The sequence below is a fragment of the Triticum aestivum genome, chromosome 5A, assembly GCF_018294505.1.
Source record: "Triticum aestivum cultivar Chinese Spring chromosome 5A, IWGSC CS RefSeq v2.1, whole genome shotgun sequence".
In the NCBI taxonomy this organism is placed as follows: domain Eukaryota; kingdom Viridiplantae; phylum Streptophyta; class Magnoliopsida; order Poales; family Poaceae; genus Triticum; species Triticum aestivum.
In genome coordinates, this window is record NC_057806.1 from 533,117,697 (window position 1) to 533,143,819 (window position 26,123).

The window sequence follows — 26,123 nt, forward strand, 5'->3', positions numbered from 1 at the left end:
TGTCATCCGTGTCCAAGGAGTAGAAGCTCCAGTGACCCTATCCCGGTTAATAGCTCTTCTCCCTTTGATCGACTCAGCGGAGTGGGGAGGTCGGGGCAGGCTAACAGGGGCATTAGGAACATTTTTGTTTTCTTCCAAGAGCTTACATTTTATCTATTGGTGTTTGGGGATGGCCGTTTCCCAGGATCGCTCTCGTCACTTCTGCTGACTAGGAGCATCTATGTGAGGTCGGACAACGCCGTATGTCCTCCCGGAGAGCCACACTCCTGAAATCTAAACCCTCTAATCCATGCAATCCATACAAGTGTATCATATAGCGTACAAAATCATCACAATTCAACTATTCAACAATGAAACAAAGCAAAAAATAAATCTCAGTTAAACAATCTGAAGATTCTAAAATGAAATTGAATCCCGGGTCACTACTGGCTAACATGATGAACCATTGGTCGGATGCCATCCGTTTCCGAGGAGTAGAAGCTCCAGAGACCCTATCCCGGTTAATAGCTCTCCTCCCTTTGATCGAGCCGGCGGACTGGGGAGGACGGGGGCAGCCTAACGGGGGCATTAGGAGCGTTTTTTACCTTCTTCCAAGAGCTTACATTTTATCTATTGGTGTTCAGGGATGGCCGTTTCCCAGGATCTCTCTCGTGACTTGGGCTGACTAGGAGCATCTATGCAAGTTCAGACAACGTCGTATGTCCTCCCAGAGAGTTACACTCCAGAAATCTAAACCCTCAAGTCCATGCAATCCATTAAACCCGGGCAAACGTCGGCCCGGGCTGGGATCCAGGTCGGGCTTGTAAAAGCCCGACCTTCATTTCCCAAGCCCGAGCACGGCCAGAAGCCTGAAATACTCCCTATTTTCAAGCCCGAGCCCAGCCAGAAATCAAGCCGAAGCCCTACAGCCCGGCCTGAATGTTATTTTTTAGTGTACGCACGTGCAAGCCTGGCCCGAAGCCCGAAACCCTGGCCCAAGATACAGGAAAAATGAAGCCCGAGCCCGGCCCGAACTATCTTCCGGGCTACAAAACAAGGCTCGAGTCCGGCCCGGACGTCAAGCCCGACCCGGCCAGGCCCAGGTTTTTTGGGTCGGGCTGGGGCCGGGTCGTCGGGTCGGGCTGCCCATGCTCGGGTTTACAATCCATACAAGTGTGTCATATAGCGCACAAAATCATCACAATTCAACTATTCAACAATGCAACAAAGCAAAAATAAATCTGAGTTAAACAATCTGAAGATGCTAAAATGAAGTTGAATCCCGGGTCACTGCTAGCCAACGTGATGAACCACTAGTCCAATGCCATCCGTGTCCAAGGAGTAGAAGCTCCAGAGCCCCTATCCCGGTTAATAGCTCTTCTTCCTTTGATCGAGCCGGCAGAGTGGGGAGGACGGGGGCAGGCTAACGGGGGCATTAGGAGCATTTTTTGACCTTCTTTGAAGAGCTTACATTCTATCTATTGGTGTTCAGGGATGGCCGTTTCCCAGGATCTCTCTCGTGACTTGGGCTGACTAGGAGCATCTATGCGAGGTCGGACAATGTCGTATGTCCTGCCGGAGAACCACACTCATGAAATTTAAACCCTCAAATCCATGAAATCCATACAAGTGTATCCTATAGCGCACAAAATCATCACAATTCAACTATTCAACAATTTAACAAAGCAAAAATAAATCTTGGTTAAACAATCTGAAGATGCTAAAATGAAATTGAATCCCGGGTAACTGCTGGCTAACATGATGAACCACTGGTCGGATGCCATCCGTGTCCAATGAGTAGAAGCTCCAGAGAATCTATCCCGGTTAATAACTCTTCTCCCTTTGATCGAGCCGGCTGAGTGGGGAGGACTGGTGCAGGCTAACAGTGGCATTAGGAGCGTTTTTGACCTTCTTCTAAGAGCTTACATTTTATCTATTGGTGTTCATGGATGGTCGTTTCCCATGATCTCTCTTGTGACTTGGGCTGACTAGGAGCATCTATGCGAGGTCAGACAACGCCGTATGTCCTGCAGGAGAACCACACTAGTGAAATCTAAACCCTCAAACCCATGCAATCCATTCAAGCGTATCATATAGCGCACAAAATCATCACAATTCAACAATGAAACAAAAGTAAAAATAAATCTCAGTGAAACAATCTGAACATGCTAGAACGAAATTGAATCCCGGGTCACGGCTGGCCAAGGTGATGAACCACTGGACGAATGACATCCGTGTCCAAGGAGTAGAAGCTCTAGCGACCGTATCACGATTAATATCCCTTCTCCCTTTGATCGAGCCGGTGGAGTAGGGAGGACGGGGGCAGGCTAACGGGGGCATGAGGAGCGTTTTTGAACTTCTTCCATGAGCTTACATTTTATCTATTGGTGCTCAGGTATGGCCGTTTCCCAGGATCTCTCTCGTGACTTGGGATGACTAGGAGCATCTATGCGAGGTCGGACAACACCGTATGTCCTGCTGAAGAACCAGACTCGTGAAATCTAAACCCTCAAACCCATGCAATCCATACAAGCGTATCATATAGCGCACAAAATCATCACAATTCAACTATTCAACAATGAAACGAAAGCAAAAATAAATCTTAGTGAAAGAATCTGAACATGCTAGAATGAAATTGAATCCCCGGTCATGGCTGGCCAAGGTGATGAACCACTTGTCGGATGACATCCGTGTCCAAGGAGTAGAAGCTCTAGCGGCCCTATCACGGTTAATATCTCTTCCCCCTTTGATCGAGCCGGTGGAGTGGGGAGGACGGGGCAGGCTAACAGGGGGCATTAGGAGGATTTTTAACCTTCTTCCAAGAGCTTACATTTTATCTATTGGTGTTCAGGGATGGTCGTTTCCCATCATTTCTCTCGTGTCTTGGGCTGACTGGGAGCATCTATGCGAGGTCGGACAATGTCGTATGTCCTGCCGGAGAGCCACACTTGTGAAATCTAAACCCTCAAACCCATGCAATCCATACAAGCGTATCATATAGCGCACAAAATCATCACAATTCAACTATTCTTCAATGAAACAAAAGCAATAATAAATCTCAGTCAAACAATCTGAACATGCTAGAGTGAAATTCGATCCCGGGTCACGATTAGCCAAGGTTATGAATCACTGGTTGGATGCCATCCGTGTCCAAGGAGTGGAAGCTCCAGAGACCCTATCGCAGTTAATATCTCTTCTCCCTTTGATCAAGCCGGTGGAGTGGGGAGGACGGGGGTAGGCTAACGGGGGCATTAGGAGCGTTTTTTACCTTCTTCCAAGACCTTACATTTTATCTCTTGGTGTTCAGGGATGGCTGTTCCCAGGATCTCTCTCATGACTTGGGCTAACTAGGAGCATCTATGCGAGCTCGGACAATGTCGTATATCCTGCCGGAGAACCACACTCGTGAAGTCTAAACCCTCAAACCCATGCAATCCATACAACAAGTGTTTCATATAGCGCACAAAAAATCACAATTCAACTATTCAACAATGAAACAAAAGCAAAAATAAATCTCAGTCAAACAATATGAACATGTTAGAATGAAATTGGATCCTGGGTCACGGCTGGCCAAGGTGATGAACCACTGGTTGGGTGCTATCCGTGTCTAAGGACTAGAACCTCCAGAGACCCTATCGGTTAATAGCTCTTCTCCCTTTGATCGAGATGGCAGAGTGGGGAGGATGGGGCAGGCTAACGGGGGCATTAGGAGTGGTTTTTGACCTTCTTCCAAGAGTTTACATTTTATCTATTGGTGTTCAGGGATGGCCGTTTCCCAGGATCTCTCTCGTGACTTTGGCTGACTAGGAGCATCTATGCGAAGTCGGAGAACACCGTATGTCCTGCCAAATAACCACACTCCTGAAATCTAAACCCTCAAATTCATGCAATCCATACAAGCGTCACATCTATTGGTGTTCAGGGATTGCCGTTTCCCAGGATTTCTCTCGTGACATGGGCTTACTAGGAGCATCTATGCAAGGTCGGACAACGCCGTATGTCCTACCGGAGAACCACACTCCTGAAATATAAACCCTCAAATCCATGCAATCCATACAAGCATATCATATAGCGCACAAAATCATCACAATTCAACTATTCAACAATGCAACAAAAGAAAAAAAGAAATCTGTGTGAAACAATCTGAAGATGCTAGAATGAAATTGAATCCTGGGTCACAACTGGCCAAGGTGATGAACCACTGGTGGGATGCCATCCGTTTCCAAGGAGTAGAAGCTCCACAGACCCTATCCCGGTTAATAGCTCTTGTCCCTTTGATCAAGCCGTCGGAATGGGGAGGATGGGGGAGGCTAACGATGGCATTAGGAGCGGTTTTGACCGTCTTCCAAGAGCTTACATTTTATCTATTGGTGTTCAGGGATAGTTGTTTCCCAGGATCTCTCTCGTGACTTGGGCTGACTACGAGCATCTATGCGAGGTCGGACAATGCCATATATCCCGCCGAAGAACCACACTCGTGAAATCTAAACCCTCAAACGCAATCCATACAAGCATATCATATACGCACAAAATCATCACAGTTCAACTATTCAACAACGAAACAAAAGCAAAAATAAATCTCAGTCAAACAATCTGAACATGTTAGAGTGGATTGGATCCCGGGTCACGGGCTGGCGAAGGTGATGAATCACTGGTCGGATGCCATCCGTGTCCAAGGAGTGGAAGCTCCACAGACCCTATCGCGGTTAATATCTCTTCTCCCTTCGGTCAAGCTGGTGGAGTGGGGAGGACGGGAGTAGGCTAACGGGGGCATTAGGAGCTTTTTTGACCTTCTTCCAAGAGCTTACATTTTTTTCTATTGGTGTTCAGGGATGGTTGTTTCCCAGGATCTCTCTCATGACTTGGGCTGACTAGGAGCATCTCTGCGAGCTTGGACAATGATGTATGTCCTGCCAGAGAACCACACTCGTGAAATCTAAACCCTCAAACCCATGCAATCCATACAAGCGTTTCATATAGCACACAAAATCATAACAATTCAACTATTCAATAATGAAACATAAGCAAAAATAAATCTCAGTCAAACAATCTCAACATGCTAGAATGAAATTGGATCCCGGGTCACGGCTGGCCAAGGTGATGAACCACTGGTTGGATGCCATCTGTGTCCAAGGAGTAGAAGCTCCAGAGACCCTATCGCGGTTAATAACTCTTCTCCCTTTGGTCGGGCCGGCGGAGTGGGGAGGACGGGGGCAGGCTAACTGGGGCATTAGGAGTGTTTTTTGACCTTCTTCCAAGAGATTACATTTTATCTATTGGTGTTCAGGGATGACCGATTACCAGGATCTCTCTCGGGACTTGGGCTGACTAGGAGCATCTATGTGAGGTCGGACAACGCCGTATGTCTTGCCGGAGAACCACACTCGTGAAATCTAAACCATCAAACGCATGCAATTCATACAAGCGTTTAATATAGCACACAAAATTATCACAATTCAAGTATTCAACAATGAAACAAAAGCAAAAATAAATCTCAGTCAAACAATCTGATGCTAGAATGAAATTGGATCCTGGGTCACGGCTGGCCAAGGTGATGAACCACTGGTCGGATGCCATCCGTGTCCAAGGAGAAGAAGCTCCAAAGATCCTATCGTGGTTAATAGCTCTTCTCCCTTTGATCAAGCCGGTGTAGTGGGGAGGACGGGGGCAGGCTTACGGGGGCATTAGGAGCGGTTTTTGACCTTTTTCCAGGAGCTTACATTTTATCTATTGGTGTTCAGGGATGGCCGTTTCCGAGGATCTCTCTCGTGACTTGGGCTGACTAGGAGCATCTATGTGAGGTCGGACAATGGTGTATATCCTGCTGGAGAACCACACTCGTGAAATCTAAACCCTCAAATCCATGCAATCCATACAAGCGTATCATATAGCGCACAAAATCATCATGATTCAACTATTTAATAATGCAACAAAAGCAAAAGATAAATCTCAGTGAAACAATCTGAAGATGCTAGAATGAAATTGAATACCCGGGTCACGGCTGGCCAATGTGATGAACCACTGGTCGGATGCCATCCGTGTCCAAAGAGTAGAAGCTCCAAAGACCCTATCCCGGTTAATAGCTCTTCTCCCTTTCACCGAGCCGGCGGAGTGGGGAGAACGGGGAAGGCTAACGAGGGCATTAGTTTTTTGACCTTCTTCCAAGAGCTTACATTTTATCTATTGGCTTTCAGGGATGGCCATTTCCCAGGATCTCTCTCGTGACTTGGGCTGACTAGGAGCATCTATGCGAGGTCGGACAATGCCGTATGTCGTGTCGGAGAACGACACTCGTAAAATCTAAACCCTCAAACCCTTGCAATCCATACAAGCTTTTCATATAGCGCATGAAATCATCACAATTCAACTATTCAACAATGCAACAAAAGCAAAAAATTAATCTCAGTGAAACAATCTGAAGATGCTAGAATGAAATTGAATCTTGAGTCACGACTGTCCAAGGTGATGAACCACTGGTCGGATGCCATCTGTGTCCAAGGAGTAGAAGCTCCAGAGACCCTATCGCGGTTAATCGCTCTTCTCCCTTTGATCGAGCCGACAGAGTGGGGAGGACGGGGGTAGGCTAACGGGGGCATTAGGAGCGGTTTTTGACCTTCTTCCAAGAGCTTATATTTTATCTATCGGTGTCCAGGGATGGCTATTTCCCAGGATCTCTCTCGTGACTTGGGCTGACTAGGAGCATCTATGCGAGGTCGGACAACGCCGGAGTGCGACTCAAGCGGTGCCAGGTGCTGCGTCAGGAACTCCTTCACTATCATCGCCCCAGTCAGCTTCTTGGCCTCCATATCCAAGGTAATCCGCTCCAAGACAGGCTTCACCCCTGGGTCGGTGAGCTTCGCGGAGATCCACGCAAGGGTCTTCTCGAGAAGCTCCGTCGGGAGCTCTAGGCGCTGATCGAGGCCCTTGATATCCAGGAAGACCCAGCGGTGCCTGAAGCCTTCCACCTTCTTCCCGGCCTTCAGGACCACCTTCCCCGCTCTATACCACGATGAGGGAGACACACGCCAACCGCTGCGTGCTGTCGTGGAACCGCAGGCTGAAGTAGTAGCAGAAGAGGGCCCCTGAGGGCCTCACGCCTACGAAGGCCTCGCAGTAGAAGGCGAAGATAGACAGGGGCGGGATGGAGTTGGGATGGAGATGGAGGGCCTGGGTCCCGTAGTGCTCAAGTATGGCGGTGAAGAACTACGAGAAGGGCGGATGAGCCCGGACAAGATGCTATGGAGGAAGAAGGGGTAGACTGTTTTTGCCAAGGTGCTTTGTTCCGCAGAGCCGCACTAGGTCAAGGTCTGCCCCCACTCGCTGGAATCGTCTGCCATCAACGGAAGCACTGGGATGAGGTCCCCCTCCTTGGCAATGGTGGAGGCCGTAAGCGCCGGCAAGGGGGAAGAGGAGGCCGAGGCCTGAGCCTCAGACTTTGACTTCCCAACGGGCTCCATCTGAGAAATCCTTGAGGTTGGGAGAGTGAGAGGAAGGACGGCGCTGCGCCAAGATCTGGAGAAGTTTCTCGCGAAGCAAAGGGGATCTGAGTAGGATAGGAAAGGCGCAAGGAAGAAGAGCAATGATGGAACCGCAGCGTGCGCCAGGCTTTTGTCTGCCCGGACAGTTGCCGAGGCCGTGTGGAGAAGTGGGGTATCTACGCCCTTTCACATGCCATGCATCAAGCCTGGCCCACAGACGATTGGGCCCCCATGGCGCTTCATCCTTCGCTCCTTTCCTTCGCCTCAAAGCCAGGCCAGGCGCACCTTAGGCCCGGGGGCTACTGTCGACGTTCTGGGATCGGGGGTACCCACACTTGCCTGCCTGCGGCCCAGCGCATGGCCCACCTTGACGCCCTGGTACGACCCAGCTGCAAGCCCCCCAAGACAAGACCCTCGCAAGGCGAACGACGCCAAGACCTCCAAAGGAGTGGCCTCCCCACACTGCCTCCCGAGGAGCAGAGATTTCTATGCAGGTACCCAGCCTCATGAGGCTGCAATGACGTGAGCCATGACGACCAAGGCCAGGTGGGCACTAGTGGGGCAGTGTGTACAGTTTCCTCTTCGGTGCTAAGGAATCAAGGGTAGGCGCAGGTTCCCGAGGAAGGCCCCAAAACTTTCCATTCCGGTGGAACGAGACCAAGACCACGAGCTCGGCAGGACGGATGTCATTGCCGAGCCCACCTCCGCGTCACGCCCAGAAGCTTTACAGGCAAAGACCACCTTTGGTCAGGATAAGATGTAGTCCTTGTCTCCTTTCAAAATTGGTCATTGTGGGATACCTTCCCGCCTGTGCGATAAGGGAAGATGACCAAGGCCGCTATAAATAGGGACTAGCCTAGAGGGGGGTCAGATCCATTCCACCATCACCCTTGATCCTTCACGAGGTTGCTCTTCCGCTGTACTAGTTCATGCCCTGCCCCCTCATGAGGCCAATCCATCACAAAGCAGGAGCAGGGTTTTACACCGCAAGGTGGCCCGAACCTAGGTAAATCTCTGTGTTCATCTCATCCTCACGTTCCGGTGTACCAGGCAAGATCAGGCCATGAGCATAGCGGGCTAGCGTCGTTGTGAAGCTGGATCCTTCCTTCATGCCCCTGAGTTCGAACCTTCTTGGGTCTGCGGAGCCCCGATGCCGACAAGATGCTCTCATGAGCATGATCATTTTGACTTCTTCTGTGAATCCGACAAATCGAAGAACACATAATTTCATTATCCATAGCCATAGCCAAACAAGTACTTAGGCCTCCAGCCATGAAATCTCTTCAAAAATTTGCACTTATTTTATATTACTGATGGAACCCATTACATTGCCTTCACCGAACCTATGTTTTTCTAGACCTATTGTCAACCCTGTCTTTGTCTTGTTCGACGGAGATTGATTAGGAGATGATGTCGGTTCTGGAGGAGTAGCATGGCTGAGTCTGGATGTTTTCTCCTTCCAGCGAAGCATCCCAACATCTGGCGATGATGGGGCGATGGGCAGTGGAGTATTTCCGAACATTGCACCTGAAAGATAGAGTTTGGCAAGGAGCGCGCGATCTACGACACCCTTAGTGTCGGTTCGTGCAATAGTTACCCCACCAAGATAGGATGAGGAGCCCTGATGAGCACATAAAGAGTTTTGGTAAATGCTTCCACCATCTCTTTTTGCACGATCTTTGTAGAGGATGCCCCATTTTTCGAAGTCACACCCGCCGGTGGCAACATGTACTTTCCGATGCATCTCAACCACCGCCAGGAGCCCTCTGCTGCTCTCACTATTGATCCTGATCTAGGAAACCCATCTGCTCTCTCCTGTGTATGTCCTCCCTCCCAATCCATGCTGAAAAGGAGAACATGCACGGAGTGTGGGAGTGGGATTATAGGTACCGGAGGCGATGGGCGGGAACGGCAGTGAGCGCCGGTGGCTCGGTGGAGTACGGGAGGAGAGGAGCGAGCTAATGGGGGCATTAGGAGCGGTTTTTGACCTTCTTCCAAGAGCTTATTTTTGATCTATTGGTGTTCAGGGATGGTCGTTTCCCAGGATCTCTCTCGTGACTTGGGCTGACTAGGAGCATCTATGCGAGGTCGAACAATGCCGGATGACCCCTCATATGTCATGCCGAAGGAACCACACTCATGAAATCTAAACCCTCAAGCCCATGCAATCCATACAAGCGTATCATATAGTATAGCGAACAAATTCAACTATGCAACAAAGCAACAAAAAACTCTCAGTTAAACAATCTAAACATGCTAAAATGAAATTGAATCCCAGGTCACGGCTGGCCAACGTGATGAACGATTGTCGGATGCCATCCGTGTCCAAGCAGTAGAAGGAAGCTCGAGAGACCCTATCCAGGTTAAGAGAAACTCTAGCAGACCCCACATCCTCCCCCGACCCACAAAATAACCGCCAAAATGCGGGTAGGGGCGGAAAAATCTGCCCGATCAGACCCCGCATCCCGCCCCGGCCCGCAAAAAATTTTGAGGGGCGTGGCAAAATCTCGGCCCCAACCCGGGAATACGTGGATTTCCACCTCGCGGTTGTGGTGCCCCGCATCAGAGATAAGCAGTTGACGGGAGGGACATTTCAGCCTGCGCGCCTTTCCCCCCTCCTTCCGTCGCCGACCGCCCTTGCTTCCGCCTGTCCGCCACCGGTGATTCCCGCCAAATCTGTGGGCGGAATCATGCCACTGGGCCGCCCCACACCTTCCCGGGCCGACACGTTGCACCCCCCCCACGGATCCGGCGAGAAGAGTCGCCCCTCGTTGCTGCCGCCGCCGGGGATCAACCACTGTCAAGCCCGCCCTCGTCGCCGCACGGGATCGCCCGCCGCATCCGCCACCGATTAGCGCGTATTTTTGTGATTTTTGCGAGCGAGCTGTATAGTTGATTGACGCGCCGGTACGCATGTGGATGGAGTTGAGCCCGTGCGAGAAGTTCTTGCTCTCTGATTTGTCTGATTCGGACGACTCGGATGTTGAGACCTGCTTGTGAACTTTTGGCAGCAGACATTAGTCATGGCACTTGCAGTGAAGGAGCACAAAGACGAGAACCGGAAGAGGAGGCGAGGATCGACTGTTGGGCGTCTTTGCATTCCTCGGGATCGTCATCCTTGGGACGAGATGTTGATGCAAGACTAATTCGCGGAGAATCCTACATATCCACCACACCTCTTTGTGAAAATTGTTCAAGCTTGCGAGGCAAATTGCCGGTATTTTACTCAAAGAAGAAATGTTGCGGGCTTAAAGGGATTTAGTGCATATCAAAAAATCTCCGCAGCTATACGGGTGATTGCATATGGCGTTCCGGCTGACTATGCCGATGAGTACGTTCGCATTGGTGAAGATACTACAATTGAGTCTGCGTAGATTTGCAAAAAAGTGATCATCCGTGTCTTTGGTCCTGAGTATCTTCGGGCACCCAACGAAGATGACACAAAGAAACTGATGGCATCGAAAGAGAGGAGAGGTTGGCCTGGCATGCTAGGTAGCATTGATTGTATGCATTAGACTTGGAAAAATTACCCCAAGGCATGGCAATGAATGTATTGTGGCAAGTCTCGTGATGTAACAATTGTGCTAGAGGCCGTAGCATCCGAGCATTTATGGATTTGGCATTGCTTTTTTGGTATATCGGGCACTCTCAATGATATCAATGTGTTGCAACGGTCATATTTGTTTGCTAGGCTTGCTAGTGGTGATGCTCCTGCTTGCAACTACACTATCAATGGGCATGAATACACAAAGGGGTACTATCTTGCAGATGGTATATACCCTCCTTGGTGCACATTTGTTAAGAGCATCAAAGAACCCAAAACTAAAAAACAATGTGAATTTGCAAGGGTGCAAGAGGCAGCCCAAAAAGACATTGAAAGAGCATTCGGTGTTTTGAAATCTAGGTTTGCCATTGTCTGTGGTCCTCCTCATTTTTGGGATAAGAAAACCTTGAAAAATATCATGACATGTTGTGTTATCCCGCACAATATGATTCTTAAAGATGAGAGAGGAATGAACTTGGAATTCTTCTACGACAATGTGGGTAGCCGTGTCAACCCAGCTAGAGACCCTAACTACATTAGAGCTTTTCTTCAGACATACAAGGAGATTGAAAATGCAAACACACACTTTCAACTTCAGGAGGATCTCATTGAGCACCATTGGCAAAGGGCTGGACAGTGACTAATTTTTGTATTCATTTGTATTTGTATTCATGACAAGTTTTGTATTGCTTTATTTAACTTTGCTACGGTGATTTGAATAATTATTTGTAATGTGGATGATTATTGCATTATGTTTGATTTGAATAATTTAGTTTGCTTCCAGTTGTTGTATTATGTTGGATTTGATATTTGTGGGGCGGGATGCAGTGGCGCAAAGAGCAGACCCCGCAAAGTCGACCCGTAAAAAAGCATATTCCGCGAATATACTTTTAAACGAGTCCGTTTGAGAGGTCTGCATCTATGGCCGTCTGCACCGGCCCGCAAAGGCCATTTTGCATGAACTGCAAACGCGTTTTGCGGGCCGGCGGGATGCGGGGTCTGCTGGAGTTGCTCTAATAGCTGATCTCCCTTTGATCGAGCCCTTAAAGTTGAGAATGTGCTCCACCTCCGAGTGCATCTCCGGTTGGATGCTTATGAGCATGATCATTTCGTCTTGTTCTCCCGAATCCAACGAATCGAAAAACTCATCTTGAACTATTTCATGAAGCTCCATTGGTCCATACTCCTCGTGTGACGAAACATCGGAATCCATTGTTTTGCCTAGAAAAGGTCAAAAAGAAAAACTGTCTAGAATGTTTCAGAGGGGTTTGAGGTGCCGGTCGTAGATGCTCTAATTCATGGCACTATCTAACGGGGGCATTAGGTGCAGGTTTTGACCTTCTTGTAAGAGCTTATTTTTATCTATTAGTATTCAGGGATGGCCGTTTCCCAGGATCTCTCTCGTGACATGCGCTGACTAGGAGCATCTATGCGAGGTCGGACAACACCGTGCGTCCTGCCAGAGAACCACACTCGTGAAATCTAAACCCTCAAACCCATGCAATCCATACAAGCATATCATATAGCGCACAAAATCATCACAATTGAACTATTCAACAATGCAACAAAAGCAAAAAATAAATCTCAGTGAAACAATCTGAAGATGCTAGAATGAAATAGAATCCCGGTCACAGCTGGCCAAGGTGATGTACCACTGGTGGGATGCCATCCGTGTCCAAGGAGTAGAAGCTCTAGAGACCCTATCGGAGTTAATAGCTCTTCTCCCTTTGATCGAGCCGACGGAGTGGGGAAGACGGGGGCGGGCTAACGGGGGCATTAGGAGCATGTTTTGACCTTCTTGCAATCATGACTTGGGCTGACCAGGAGCATCTATGCGAGGTCAGACAACATCGTATGTCCTACCGGAGAACCACACTCGTGAAATGTAAACCCTCAAATCCATGCAATCCATACAAGCGTATCATATAGCGCACAAAATCATCACAATTCAACAATGCAACAAAAGCAAAAAAAAACAAATCTCAGTGAAACAATCTGAAGATGCTAGAATGAAATTGAATCCCGGGTCTCGGCTAGCCAATGTAATGAACCACTGGTCGGATGCCATCAGTGTCCAAGGAGTAGAAGCTCCAGAGACCCTATCCGGTTAATAGCTCTTGTCCCTTTGATCGAGCCAACGAAGTGGGGAGGAGAGGGGGAGGCTAACGGGGGCATTAGGAGCGGTTTTTGACCTTCTTCCAAGAGCTTATTTTTTATCTATTGGTGTTCAGGGATGGCCGTTTCCCAGGATCTCTCGCGTGACTTGAGCTAACTAGGAGCATCTATGCAAATATATGAGAAAGAAGACCCGGGGGCCCTAGGTTTCACTAGTGGCTTCTCTTGAGAAAAATAGCAAACGGTGGGTAAACAAATTACTGTTGGGCAATTGATAGAACTTCAAATAATCATGACGATATCCAGGCAATGATCATTACATAGGCATCACGTCCAAGATTAGTAGACCGACTCCAGCCTGCATCTACTACTATTACTCCACACATCGACCGCTATCCAGCAAGCATCTAGTGTATTAAGTTCATGGAAAAACGAGGCAATGCAATAAGAACAATGACATGATGTAGACAAGATCCGTTTATCTATATGGCGGTAGATATAGATCTCGTCTTCTTATCCGTAGTAGCAACGATACATATGTGTCGGTTCCCCTTCTGTCACTGGGATCAAGCACTGTAAGATCGAACCCACTACCGGGCACCTCTTCCCATTGCAAGATAAATAGATCAAGTTGGCCAAACAAAATCCAAATATCAGAGAAGAAATAGGAGGCTATAAGAGATCATGCATATAAGACATCAAAGAAACTCAAATAACTTTCATGGATATAAAAAGATATGACCGATCATAAACTCAAAGTTCATCAGATCCCAACAAACACACCGCAAAAGAGTTACATCATATGGATCTCCAAGAGACCATTGTATTGAGAATTCAGCGAGAGAGAGAGAGAGAGAGAGAGAGAGAGAGAGAGAGAGAGAGAGCCATCTAGCTACTAACTACGGACCCGAAGGTCTACAAAGAACTACTCATGCATCATCGGAGAGGCACCAATGGAAGTGGTGAACCCCTCCGTGATGATGTCTAGATTGGATCTGGTGGTTCTGGACTCTGTGGCGGCTGGATGAATATTTCGACGCTTGTTCTAGGGTTTCTGGAATATTGTGGTATTTATAGAGCAAAGAGGCGGTCCGGGGGGCACCCGAGGAGGGCACAACCCACCAGGGCGCACCTGGGCCTCCTAGCGCGCCCTGGTGGGTTGTGCCCCCCTCGAGGCACCCCCAAGTGCAACCAGGGCCCATTGCCTTCCTTCTGGCTCATAAAAAATCATCGTGGAGTTTCGTGGCATTTGGACTTCGTTTGATATTGATTTCCTGCGATGTAAAAAACATGGAAAAACAGCAACTGGCACTTGCACTATGTCAATAGGTTAGTACCCAAAACTGATATAAAATAATTATAAAACATCCAAGGTTGATAATAAAACAGCATGGAACAATAAAAAATTATAGATACGTTGGAGACGTATCAGATGCCTACAACAACTAGAGAGGAAGCTAATGATGATCATTAAACTTTAGATCAACTTACTACTGAAGTTTGTAGGTCGACCAGAGCACGATCCGTACCAGAGTTGTACGGTAATCCTGTCAAGGAAGTCATGTTACTAGACCAAGGCGAACCTATGAACTATGAAGAAGCTATAATGAGTCCAAATTCCGACAGATGGCTTGAGGCCATGCAATCTGAGATAGGATCCATGTATGAGAACAAAGTGTGGACTTTGATGGACTTGCCCGATGAATGGCAAGCCATAGAGAATAAATGGATCTTCAAGAATAAGACTGACGCTGATGGTAATGTTACTGTCTACAAAGCTCGACTTGTCGCAAAAGGTTTTTGACAAGTTCAAGGGATTGACTATGATGAGACTTTCTCACCCGTAGCGATGCTTAAGTCCGTCCGAATCATGTTAGCAATTGCCGAATTTTATGATTATGGAATCTGGCAAATGGATGTCAAATACTGCATTCCTCTACGATGAGACTCTCACGTGACTTGGGCTGACTAGGAGCATCTATGCGAGGTCGGACAACGCCGTATGTCCTGCCAGAGAACCACACTCGTGAAATCCAAACCCTCAAACCCATGCAATCCATACAAGCATATCATATATATAGCGCACAAAATCATCACAATTGAACTATTCAACAATGCAACAAAAGCAAAAAAAAAATCTCAGTGAAACAATCTGAAGATGCTAGAATGAAATTGAATCCCGGGTCTCGGCTGGCCAATGAGATGAACCATTGGTCGGATGCCATCAGTGTCCAAGGAGTAGAAGCTCCAAAGACCCTTTCGCGGTTAATATCTCTTCTCCCTTTGATCGAGCCGGCGAAGTGGGGAGGAGAGGGGGAGGCTATCGGGGGCATTAGGAGCGGTTTTTGACCTTCTTCCAAGAGCATATTTTTGATCGATTGGTGTTCAGGGATGGCCGTTTCCCAGGATCTCTCACGTGACTTGGGCTAACTAGGAGCATCTATGCGAGATCGGACAACGCCAGATGACCCCTCATATGTCATGCCGAAGGAACCACACTCGTGAAATGTAAACCCTCAAACCCATGCAATCCATACAAGCGTATCATATAGTATAGCGCACAAATTCAACACAACTCAACTATTAAACAATGCAACAAAGCAAAAAAAAAACTCAGTTAAACAATCTAAACATGCTAAAATGAAATTGAATCCCGGGTCACAGCTGGCCAACGTGATGAACGACTGTCGGATGCCATCCGTGTCCAAGCAGTAGAAGGAAGCTCGAGAGACCCTATCCGGGTTAATAGCTGATCTCCCTTTGATCGAGCCCTTAAAGTTGAGAATGTGCTCCACCTCCGAGTCCATCTCCGGTTGGACGCTTATGAGCATGATCATTTCGACTTGTTCTCCTGAATCCAACGAATCGAAGAACTCATCTTGAGCAATTTCATGAAGCTCCGTTGGTCCATACTCCTCGTGTGACGAAACATCGGAATCCATTGTTTCGCCTAGAAAAAGTCAAAAAGAAAAACTGTCTAGAATGTTTGAGAGGGGTTTGAGGTGCCGGTCGTAGATGCTCTAATTCATGGCACTGTCTAAAGTAAACCCATGATTTGCATGAGGAGCGGCATCCTGGTGCATGGTGCATGCATACACGTCTTGGCGTGGCGCTGGCAAGCGCGGAGCGAGCCGTTTATGAGTTTTGGCACGAGGCGGAGGGAAACTGACCAAGTGGATGCACAGATTGAGTTTGAGCTGCAAGGCGGGAATCCCAAAACCGCGTCCCGCCCTCCCCTCGCCTCCCCTCCGTGTAACAGATAAGATAGACCACAGAAAGAAGAAAAGAAAGGCTCCAACGGAAACAAAAATCTTTTGACCGCAGAGGACCGGACAGGACAGCAGCACCGGAGCGAGGGAGGGAGGGAGGCCGAGAAGCCCTGGCGCCGCTATAAGACGACAAGCCACGCCCAGCTCAATCATTCATCCTCCTCCCTCTCCGCGCCGCCACCCTCCTCCCTTCTCTTTCAGCGACGAGACGAGAACGAGATGGCCGTCCTCCTCCGCGCACGCTCCCACCTCCTCTCCGGCGCCATCCGCCGCAGCTTGCTCGGGTAAGCGCAACCTGTCCTCCTCCTCCTCCTCCTCCACCCGTCGCTTCTTCCCGTCCCGTGCCCTTTTCTCACTCCGCCTTGTGTTTCTGTTCCAGGGAGCGCGGGCGCGGCGCGCGAAGGTTCTCGACCGACCCAACCACCGTCGGCGAGGCTGCAGCCACCGGCCGCGGTGCGACGACCGGCGGGACCGCCGCAAACACCAGCGGGTGAGATCTCCTGCTTCTCCTTCTTCTTCTTCCTGTTCTTCTTCGCGATGCAACTTTTCGATGGCGTGGCTTTTTTTGATCCCGTCGGTTCTCGTTGATCCCCCGGCCCTATCGTGAAAGTTCTGATATTTATCTCCATGCATGCAGGGTTCCGACGAAGACGAACGGCGGCGGGCCAGCGAATGGACGAGGGGCGGCGAACGGCGGGTTAGATCCGGCCCTCGTCCTCCATGTTTTTCTTTTCTTTTCTTCTTCTCGATGCAACTTTTGGCGCAAAGATTGACTCTTTTGTCGCGACCGACCATTGCAGGGGTGGAGCGAGCGGAGGTGGGGCTCCGGCCAACGGCGGCGGCGGCGCGGTCACCGGCTCAGGCAACGGGTAAGAACTAAAAACCCATGCATCTTCCGTCTTTTCGTGCTTCCTCGTCGCCCAGCGCGCTACTGTATTGTCAAGTTGCTTGATTGATGTATTGGTGCTTGGTCGCTCGGTCCCATCCAAGCGAGAAAGATCGGTTTTTTTTGTTTTACTTGACCTTGACGTCGCATGCATGCAGGAGCGGTGGATGCGGATGCGCTGCGGTGGCGGACCTGCGGACGGATGTATTCACCGAGGTGGGGAGGGTGCGGGGCTGCTACAACACCCTCGCCGAGGTGGATGAGAAGCTGATGGCGGAAATAACGAGCGTTAAGCTGGAAGCCGCGTGAGTTTCCTCATCTTTTCTACCATTCCCTCTCTCCATGCCCATAGTCTTCTCCAGTAGACTCATCTAATCTTTTCCTTGTCTACTGTTTGCAGCATGAACCAAGTGCGATCCAAAGAGAAACTTGTTACTACAATTTACACGATGTTTGGATCCGCCGTCGCCTTCACTTTTGCGGGCGCCACTCTGATTGGGGGCTACGTGCACGACTTCGTCGTGCACGAAGCTGCCAAGGAAGTACGCGCCAATCTTCGTCTGGACAAGGCCAAGGGTTTGTCTTTCTCCTCTTTCTCTTTCTCTTTCTCTGTGTGTTCATGTATTCATGTAGTCCAGTACTAGTACTCATGCATATGGATATCGATCGGTAGACTAGCCTACAGCCCTACACCCTTTGTTGCTCTATGCTTTGGGCTTTTGGATCAGCGGTCTACATGCATACCCTCTGCCTCTCTCTAGAAGTAGATTTGATTTGATGATTTGCCCCCTGTGAATTGAGGCAGCACATTATACTGGTGGTACTAAAACAAAGTTTTATGCAGGCACGACGCCTCCTCCTGCAGCACCCCCGGCGGCGGGCAGCCCCCCCAAGTAGAGGCTACTACTCTGTCTTCTCAGCAAGAGGAAATAGGATCATGCAAGAATCTCCAATTACCATCGCGCGATAACTATTTGTCTTTTCCTTCAAATGCATGTTCATGCTTGAATGCTCTGTATCATTTGCAATTCGAGGCTGTTATGCCCCCTCCTATCTTTAATTTTGAGACATGAAATACTATTCGAGTGCTAAACTCTGATGATTGTGCTGCTAAAATTGTGCCTTCTTATGCTTTGCCTCTCTTGGTATTATCCTGGTCAATGAATTAAATCTGGATTATCTTGGTCGATCAATTTTTTACAAGAGTTTGTGAATGAATTCATTCTTTTTGTTTTCCTCGTATCAATGCCATTCTACTCCTGACATATTCACACCCTAGCCCATAAAATAATCACACTGACATACTAGTAGTACTATTCTCTTCCTTACAAGCCTAGCCTCTAGCCTCTATCCTAGCCTAGCAGGTAAAGTCATCTTTCACCACCCTCAACTAGACTAGGCAAGTACTCCTAGATAGTACATCTACTTCTTAACACGCATTAGAAAAAATGCACTCCTCTTCTTCTCGTGGCAACTACTACTACTACACTGCTACAAACTACTCGAGGCACAGCGAGAGGAAACGAAAAGAAATAAAATGGCCAAAGCTATACAGCTAATAAGTGATGCAAGTGAGGTCAACAGCCTAACCAAAAACATCATGTACCAGCAGGAGGAGGATAACTCTACATGCAACTCAAAATGACTCACTTCACTGGTACTCCTAAACAAGGACAAACACCAGTGCTCCAAATTGTACGGTAGACTTTCACAATTTGACGATCCCTATCTCTAGCGAGGAACCGCATCGCGCGCAGATCACAAGTTCAGGAGAGGATGAAGCGCCGGAGATCAGAAGGAGATGCACTCCTCGTCCTCGGAGTTCTTCTGAAGGAACCACATACGACGGAGGACAGCTCCTTCATCAGCAAGCCCTACCCGATGACTGCGGCGTGCTTCAGGATTGGTGGCATAGACGCGATGCTACCCACGATCGATGCGCCCATCAGGAACTTGGTGAAGTTCACTCACTTGCAGTGGCGAAATTGTGTCAGGGGAAACTACAAGGACAGTATTATTTTTAGCATGTAAAAAGAAGAACTTAAGGGAAGCAATAAGGTATGAGCTTTTGTTCATCACAGATGTTCTGCAATATATTAGCCATCATTTAAAATCCAAATTTCTTGTCAATTTTTTGTTTTGTTTTGAGAAAACATTACAAGTACTATCTGTGTCACTAGGATGAGGCATGTCTTTTGGAGTAAAAACTGTTCTGAATTATTAGTTTTTGACAAGTGTGATTCATAGTGAAGCAACAGTAGGGCTACCAGTTGAGGCACGGAAGGATCATCACTTACCCACCACCCTCATTTGACATGATCGATGGAGAATCGGCGCCCAGGAAAAATATGAGTGGCATCAGAACTGCACAAAATGTCTCTAACTTGTTAACATTGGCCACCAGTAGTTGTTATAAAGAGCGCAGGCCTGAAGACATAGTTAAAGAGATTCACGCAACATCGAAAAAGGATAAAAAGCTGACGCTGAGATGTTAAATGCTCATTGCTTACCAAAATCACCAACACAATTCCACCAGAGACCAGTATCGCTAGGGCGGCAAGTCTTCCTCTATGCAAGCATGTTCTCATACTGCGTGACAGTGCCTTCGTTCCTTTTGATGCTGTTCAGGTATACGAGTTTCTGGAATGGGGAAAAGGCAGACAATCAAATACGTTACAGACATCATATGTAAAAAAGAAAAGGAAAGCACGAGCTTATGAATTCAAAAGGTCCATATGACCGAATCATAATCATATGACCAAAACAACCTATCCAGAACAAACATGAGAACTCAACTTCAGCTCAAAAAAAACATGAGAACTGTGATTCTATAGAGCGCTAACCATTGTGAATGACTGCAAGCAAAATATTGGGCAATTGATTTATTATTCATGGGAAATTCTCAAAGTATATGACTGCTTACTACAGGTTCATACCACGACTATATGTACCCGCAGCAAATGGTTCTGAATGATAACTTGAATGATACTGTAGCAACAAACTTGTGGTCAGATACTCAAATAGCTACAGTAGGGATGACGATGCATCGACCTTATCCTCAGTTCACTTGCAGTATACTCCCTCCGTCCGAAAAAGCTTGTCCCAAGCTTGTCCCTCAAATGGATGTATCTAGCACTAACTTGATGCTAAATACATTCATTTAAGGAATAAGCTTTTTTGGACGGAGGGAGTTTTTCCCATCGTCAGTCCACTTCCAATCGACCTTATCCAATTCCTGAGAGCAAGATGACTGAAGATTTGTGCCAGAAATCAATGTATTCACGGCAGACTTCAGAGTCAGGGTTCATCTTTATGTATGAAATCCATCTTCTATTGTGTAACCATTCGGCTACAGTTATGTTTCTCGTTTTTCTGTGTTTGTAGAGCCTCGGGTAGGCAGTGGCAGGGGTGAGACCATCTAGCTGATGATGCTTTCCTTTTGTAGTTGCAGGTCTGGTTATCAGCCTGTGTCGACATGGCCCAAGGACCATGATCTGCAGACCCCAGACTCCCAACAGGCACGAGTGTTACACTCGTGCCCCCTTGAAACGTGGCATGCCCTCAAGTTGCGGCTTTGTATACCGCCAGGATCCCATGGCACTTGGAGGAATATGCTGACGAAAAACAATGACATCCAAATGACATGCTGCTCGAGGATGGCAACAGAACAAGTTGGTAAGGAAAAAATCAGGAACCCAAGGGCCAGCTAAAGTGCTCTAGTTGCAATGGCACTTTCCATCAGATGGTATCCAGTAAGCTAGCAGCGGATACTCGTACCATCATAAGCACCTCTAGTGTTAACCATTTGCCCACTAGACTTCTATCAAACTGGGTAAGTAGAAACTTGGTGTAAGCAGCATCATCATAGACCACAGGTGGACGGAGCAAAGCACCAAACAAATAGAGAAGTTCAAGCCACTCAGGTCCCACTGTACACAGCTTCGTACGGATGATGGAGATTTCAGACCAGGAAAAAATTAAACTGCAGCCACTTGGATCCCAAAAAAGCTGTTGAACATGCTTTTGAATCTTACAGCCAGGCGACAACTTTGCCTCTGCATAGGCCCCGTTTGATCCATATTCACGACAACTTTGCCTCTGCATAGAACCACGCCGTCGCTGACCAGGACTAAAACCACTACGGTTCCATGGTGACCATTTGTCAATCACGAAATGCAAGCTCTGCATCATATTGCACAGATGACTAAATGCCTTTCATCTCCATGAGCGTACTGTACCAAAGACAGAAAAAGCAGCATCTAATCCATTTATGCCAAGGCTAACCCCATCACATGTACAAGACCCAACCCATGGTATAGCAGATACAAAATTGTAAGCAGTCAAGCAGTTGCAGATTTGCAAGGAATCCTACTTGAAAAATGCCAGGATCCCATAGTCTAGCAGCTGAAATTGTCACCTTTTCCAATGATGAATCAAGAATGTGTAGAGCTAAAGATATACTCCTTGACAATAAACTCACCATTATGTGCACATGTTTAGTACTGCTTGTGAGCCAACTCGAAGAAGTATGTAGCTCATCAAGTATCTTAAGGATATAAACTGAATCCTCATTAAGCACTAGCTAGCACACCCATATTTCCTGCAGTTACATGTCAGGCGATGTGGGGAGGTCTGCTGAGCATGATAGTGTCGTGAAGGGGACAATGAAATTTGGTGATGGGTGAACGGTGGACATTTGTGGTCGTGGGTCAGTTCTATTTGAAGGTCAGATTGGAGAGCACAAGCTGTTGACAGAGGTATATTTCATTCCAAGGCTAAAGAGCAATATAATCAGTGTAGGGCAGCTAGATGAGATTGGTTGCAAGACTGAAATTGAGATTGGAAGCTACTGGCCAGAGTGAAGAGGTCGCACAATCGATTGTATATTCTGAATGACAATCTTGCACATCCTGAATGCCTCTTGACAAAGACCAAGGATGAGTCCTGGTTATGGCATGCCCATTATGGCCATATTAATTTCATGCATTGAAGACCCTCGCGTCGAAAGGAATGGTGCGAGGAATGCCGTACGTGGATCTGGTTGACAAAGTTTGTGATGGTTGCATGCTAGGAGAGCAATGGCGCACACCATTCCCTGCAGCAGCTAGCTACTGAGCAGAGCAGTCGCTAGAGCTGATGCATGGGAGCTCTGTGGTCCAGTCTCACCACCAACATTTACTGGAAAACAGTACTCCCTCTTGTTGGTCGACGACAACTCACATTTTATGTGGGTGGAGCTGATCCGAAGCAAATATGAGGCATTTGCTGCTTTGAAGAAAGTAAAAGCTGCAGTTAAGCTCAAGAAAGATGTGAAGCTCAGAGCACTCAGGACAGATAGAGGTGGTGAATTTACTTCAAGAGAGTTTGAGAAGTATTGTGAAGAGCTTGGTATCACTCACTACCTCACCGCGCCGTATTCGCCACAACAAAATGGTGTGGTCGAGCGCAGGAACCAGACAGTGATCAATATGGCGGGAAGCATGATGAAAAATAAGGGGTTGCCCCTGAACCCCTGGAGCATTTTGGGGAGAAGCAGTGGTAGCTGCTGTTTACCTTTTGAATCGAGCTCCGACCATGAGTCTAGTTGGGATGACTTCGTATGAAGTAATGCATGGGAAGAAACCAAGTGTTGAACACCTGAGAACCTTTGGGTGTGTCAGGTATGCGAAAAAGGTGGGTGGTCATCTCCCCAAGCTGGCTGATCGGAGCTCTGCCATGGTTTTTATTGGATATATATGAACCAAAGCCTAAAGCCTAACGGATGTATGATCCAGAGAAGAAGAAGTTGTGTGTCTCTCGAGATGTTGTATTTGCAGAAGATAAGCAGTGGAAGTCGGATTCAAAGACCATGGAAAATTTAACACCATCAATGGGTACATTTTCAGTACAGTACACTGTCCCTATTTCTGAACCTGAAGAAATTAGGACATCAGCAGCAGGAGGTGTGAAGTCTGACTCCACCACAGGCACACCTACAACTCCGAACACACCAACATCAAGTGAGATCACTCCCTCACCTTGGTGACCCAACTTTGTTTCGCCACCGACTGATGCATCGCTTCCAACTCCAACTGAGGGGCAGAGAAGATACATGCTACTTGATGATCTGTTTGAGGAAACAATACAAGTGGAAGCAAGTTCAGAACTCTGTCTCATGGGGTCACGAGAACCTTCTGATCAAAGAGAGGCCACCAAAGAGCACAAGTGGTGGTGCGCTATGGAAGAGGAGCCTGAGTCGATCAGGAGTAACAACACTTGGCAGCTCACCACACTTCCACCCGGACAGAAAGCTATAGGCCTCAAATGGGTTTATAAACTGAAGAAGGATCCAGCTGGAAGGGTTGTTAAGTACTACAAAGCACGCCTAGTAGAGAAGGGATGTGTGCAACATCCAGGGATTGATTTTGAGGAAGTTTTTGCGCCAGTTGCAAGACTCAAGATAGTGTGTTTTCTGATAGCACTAGCAGCGCAAGAGAAGTGGGAGCTTCACCATCTGAATGTCAAGTCTGCATTTTTAAACGGCGATCTTTACGAGGAGGTGTATGTGACTCAGCCACCTGGGTAGAAGAAAGGTGAAGAGGATAAGGTGCTGAAGCTGAGCAAGGATCTCTATGGGCTGTGACAAGCACCGCGTGCCTGGAACTAAAAACTTGATCAGACACTAGTCTCAATGGGGTTTGAAAAATGCCCATTACATGCTGCACACAAGAAGTTCAGTGGGAATTCAACTCTGCTGGTTGGGGTGTATGTGGATAACCTCATATGTACAGGAGGCAGCAGCAAGGAGATTGCCAAGATTAAAGAGCAGATGAAGAAGAAATTCTGCATGAGTGACTTGCGCCTGCTAAGCTATTATCTCGGGATCGAGGTAAAACAAACTCAAATTGCTATCACCATTAGCCAGTCATCTTATGCAGCTCGGATTCTGGAGAGGTGCGGTATGGCAGGTTGTTATTCAACCAAAGTTCACAAGGAGCCAAGGCAGAAATTGAGCAAGCATAGCAAGAATCCTTCTGTTGATGCGACAATGTATCGTAGCATTGTTGGTAGCTTGTACTACCTAGTCCATTCTCGCCCTGATATAGCATACGTAGTTTGGCATTGTGAGTCGATTCATGGAGTCGCCCACAACAGAGTATATGGCTTCTGTCAAACAGATCTTGAGGTATGTTGAAGGTACTCTGGATTATGGAGTTGTTTATAAGTTCAGTGAAATGGGATTGCAGCTGGGCGGCTACTCTGATATTGACCATGCCAGGGATGTGGATGATAGATAAAGCACCAGTGAGGTTGTTTTTTAGTTAGTATCAAACTTGATTACCTGGTTGTCTCAGAAACAGAAGGTTGTGGCTACTTCCTCATGCGAGGCAGAGTACATTGCTGGTGCAGCGGCCGCATGTCAGGGACTGTGTCTGATTTGATGAAGGAGGTGGATCCAGTGTCACCGAAAATTGACAATCAGTCAGCAATACAGTTGTGCAGAAACCCGGTTCACCAGTCTGTTGGGGATTACTCCGTTCTCTGAATAAAAGGAAAAAGTTCAGAAAAGACGCTGTTCAAGGCATCCCAAAATGTACGTCTCTGTGTGTTCATCTCTTCCACCGTGGCCTAGTTGTGTGTATGATTCTGGCCTAAAATACTAACAAGTCGATGCAGCTATATCGTGCGACTGAGCTAGAAATGCAATTAGGTGGATCAATCTGTCAGTTAAAAACTGCCAATCTATCCAATCTCCAGAGAGGGAACATAGAGGAAGGGGAAACAGGCATCCATGGTCGAAAGCTCCAGAAATTCAAATCCAATGGCCATTACTCAGTACGGCAACAAACAAATCATCAACGGAATCGGGCGGGACGGGGCGACAGTAGTTATTCAGACCCACCTGGCAGGGGCGGAGGGCGAGTTCCCAGCGTTGAACGCGGCCGCGCTGCCACTGTTACCGTCGGGCCCGCTCCCGCTGGTGGAGGCAGAGATGAGGCGCGAGATGGCGCTTTCGGGGTCGGCCTGGTCACCTGGATCGGCGATGCCTGGGGCGGGGTAGCAGAGGCGGCTGTTGGCCACCGAAGTGCGGCGATGCGGGCGCTGGCTCGACCTCATCATTGTTTGCTGGTGTTGGGCGGCGATGGGAAGTGGAGATGGGCGCCGGCATGGCACCGGTGGGGAGGCGGCGTCATCATGAGGGGCTTGTCATCGATGCGACAGGAGTGGGGGCGCCGATGGGGAGGGGATTGCTTCGGGGCGATCTGCGGGAGGCTGGCCCATCTTGCGCGAGGCCACAGCCTCCTTTTTATGTTTTTTTTTCACGAGGCAACATGCCCCCTCTATCACATGTACTCCCTCCGTTCGGAAATACTTGTCGTAGAAATGGTTGTATCTAGACTTATTTTAGTTATAGATACATCCATTTTTAGGACAAGTATTTCCGGACGGAAGGAGTATGATGTATCCTTGAAACACAAATAGAAGGTTCTCGAGTTGAAAATTTGGTTGGTTCTTTAGGCTATAATAAAAGCTTTGCTGTAAGCAGTTCTGGTAGAAGTGGAGGATTAGGTATTTTTTTGGAATGAAGAAATAAAGCTTGAGGTTGTGGGTTACTCAGAGTATCACATTGATGTTATAGTTGATGAGATGGTTGACATTCATACTAGGGTTACTTTCGTCTATGGAGAGGCAAAAACTAATGAACGTTACAAAACGCGGGATATCCTCCGTGGTATTGCAGAACCGAGCACCATGTCGTGGCTGGTGGTGGGTGATTTTAATGAGGTTATCCACGCACATGAACATGATGGTGTTGGGAATCGAAGCCAAGCTCAGATGGACCTGTGGACCTGTTCCGTGATGCACTAGAT

General features: G+C 47.9%; 1 protein-coding gene and 1 long non-coding RNA gene across 5 annotated transcripts; one reads left to right on the forward strand and one right to left on the reverse strand.

Annotated features, from left to right (window-relative positions):
• The first annotated feature begins 16,440 nt into the window (after positions 1-16,440).
• Positions 16,441-18,458, forward strand: LOC123107507 (keratin, type I cytoskeletal 13). The gene is made up of 7 exons (XM_044529493.1): positions 16,441-16,669; positions 16,765-16,875; positions 17,023-17,082; positions 17,186-17,254; positions 17,430-17,576; positions 17,672-17,847; positions 18,116-18,458. Exons 1-7 carry the CDS (start codon positions 16,605-16,607, stop codon positions 18,166-18,168), a joined length of 681 nt encoding a protein of 226 aa, XP_044385428.1. The 5' UTR covers positions 16,441-16,604; the 3' UTR covers positions 18,169-18,458.
• Positions 18,459-18,800: 342 nt separating this feature from the next.
• On the reverse strand, positions 18,801-25,519 carry LOC123104539 (uncharacterized). 4 transcript variants are annotated; one of them, XR_006450427.1, is made up of 5 exons: positions 25,154-25,519; positions 24,593-24,792; positions 19,782-19,911; positions 19,569-19,635; positions 18,801-19,271 (listed from the first exon to the last, which is right to left on the reverse strand). It is a non-coding gene; the product is annotated as an uncharacterized lncRNA (long non-coding RNA). The 4 variants fall into 4 exon arrangements; XR_006450426.1 differs by having other exon boundaries at positions 19,569-19,698; XR_006450424.1 differs by lacking the exon at positions 24,593-24,792.
• Positions 25,520-26,123: the final 604 nt, after the last annotated feature.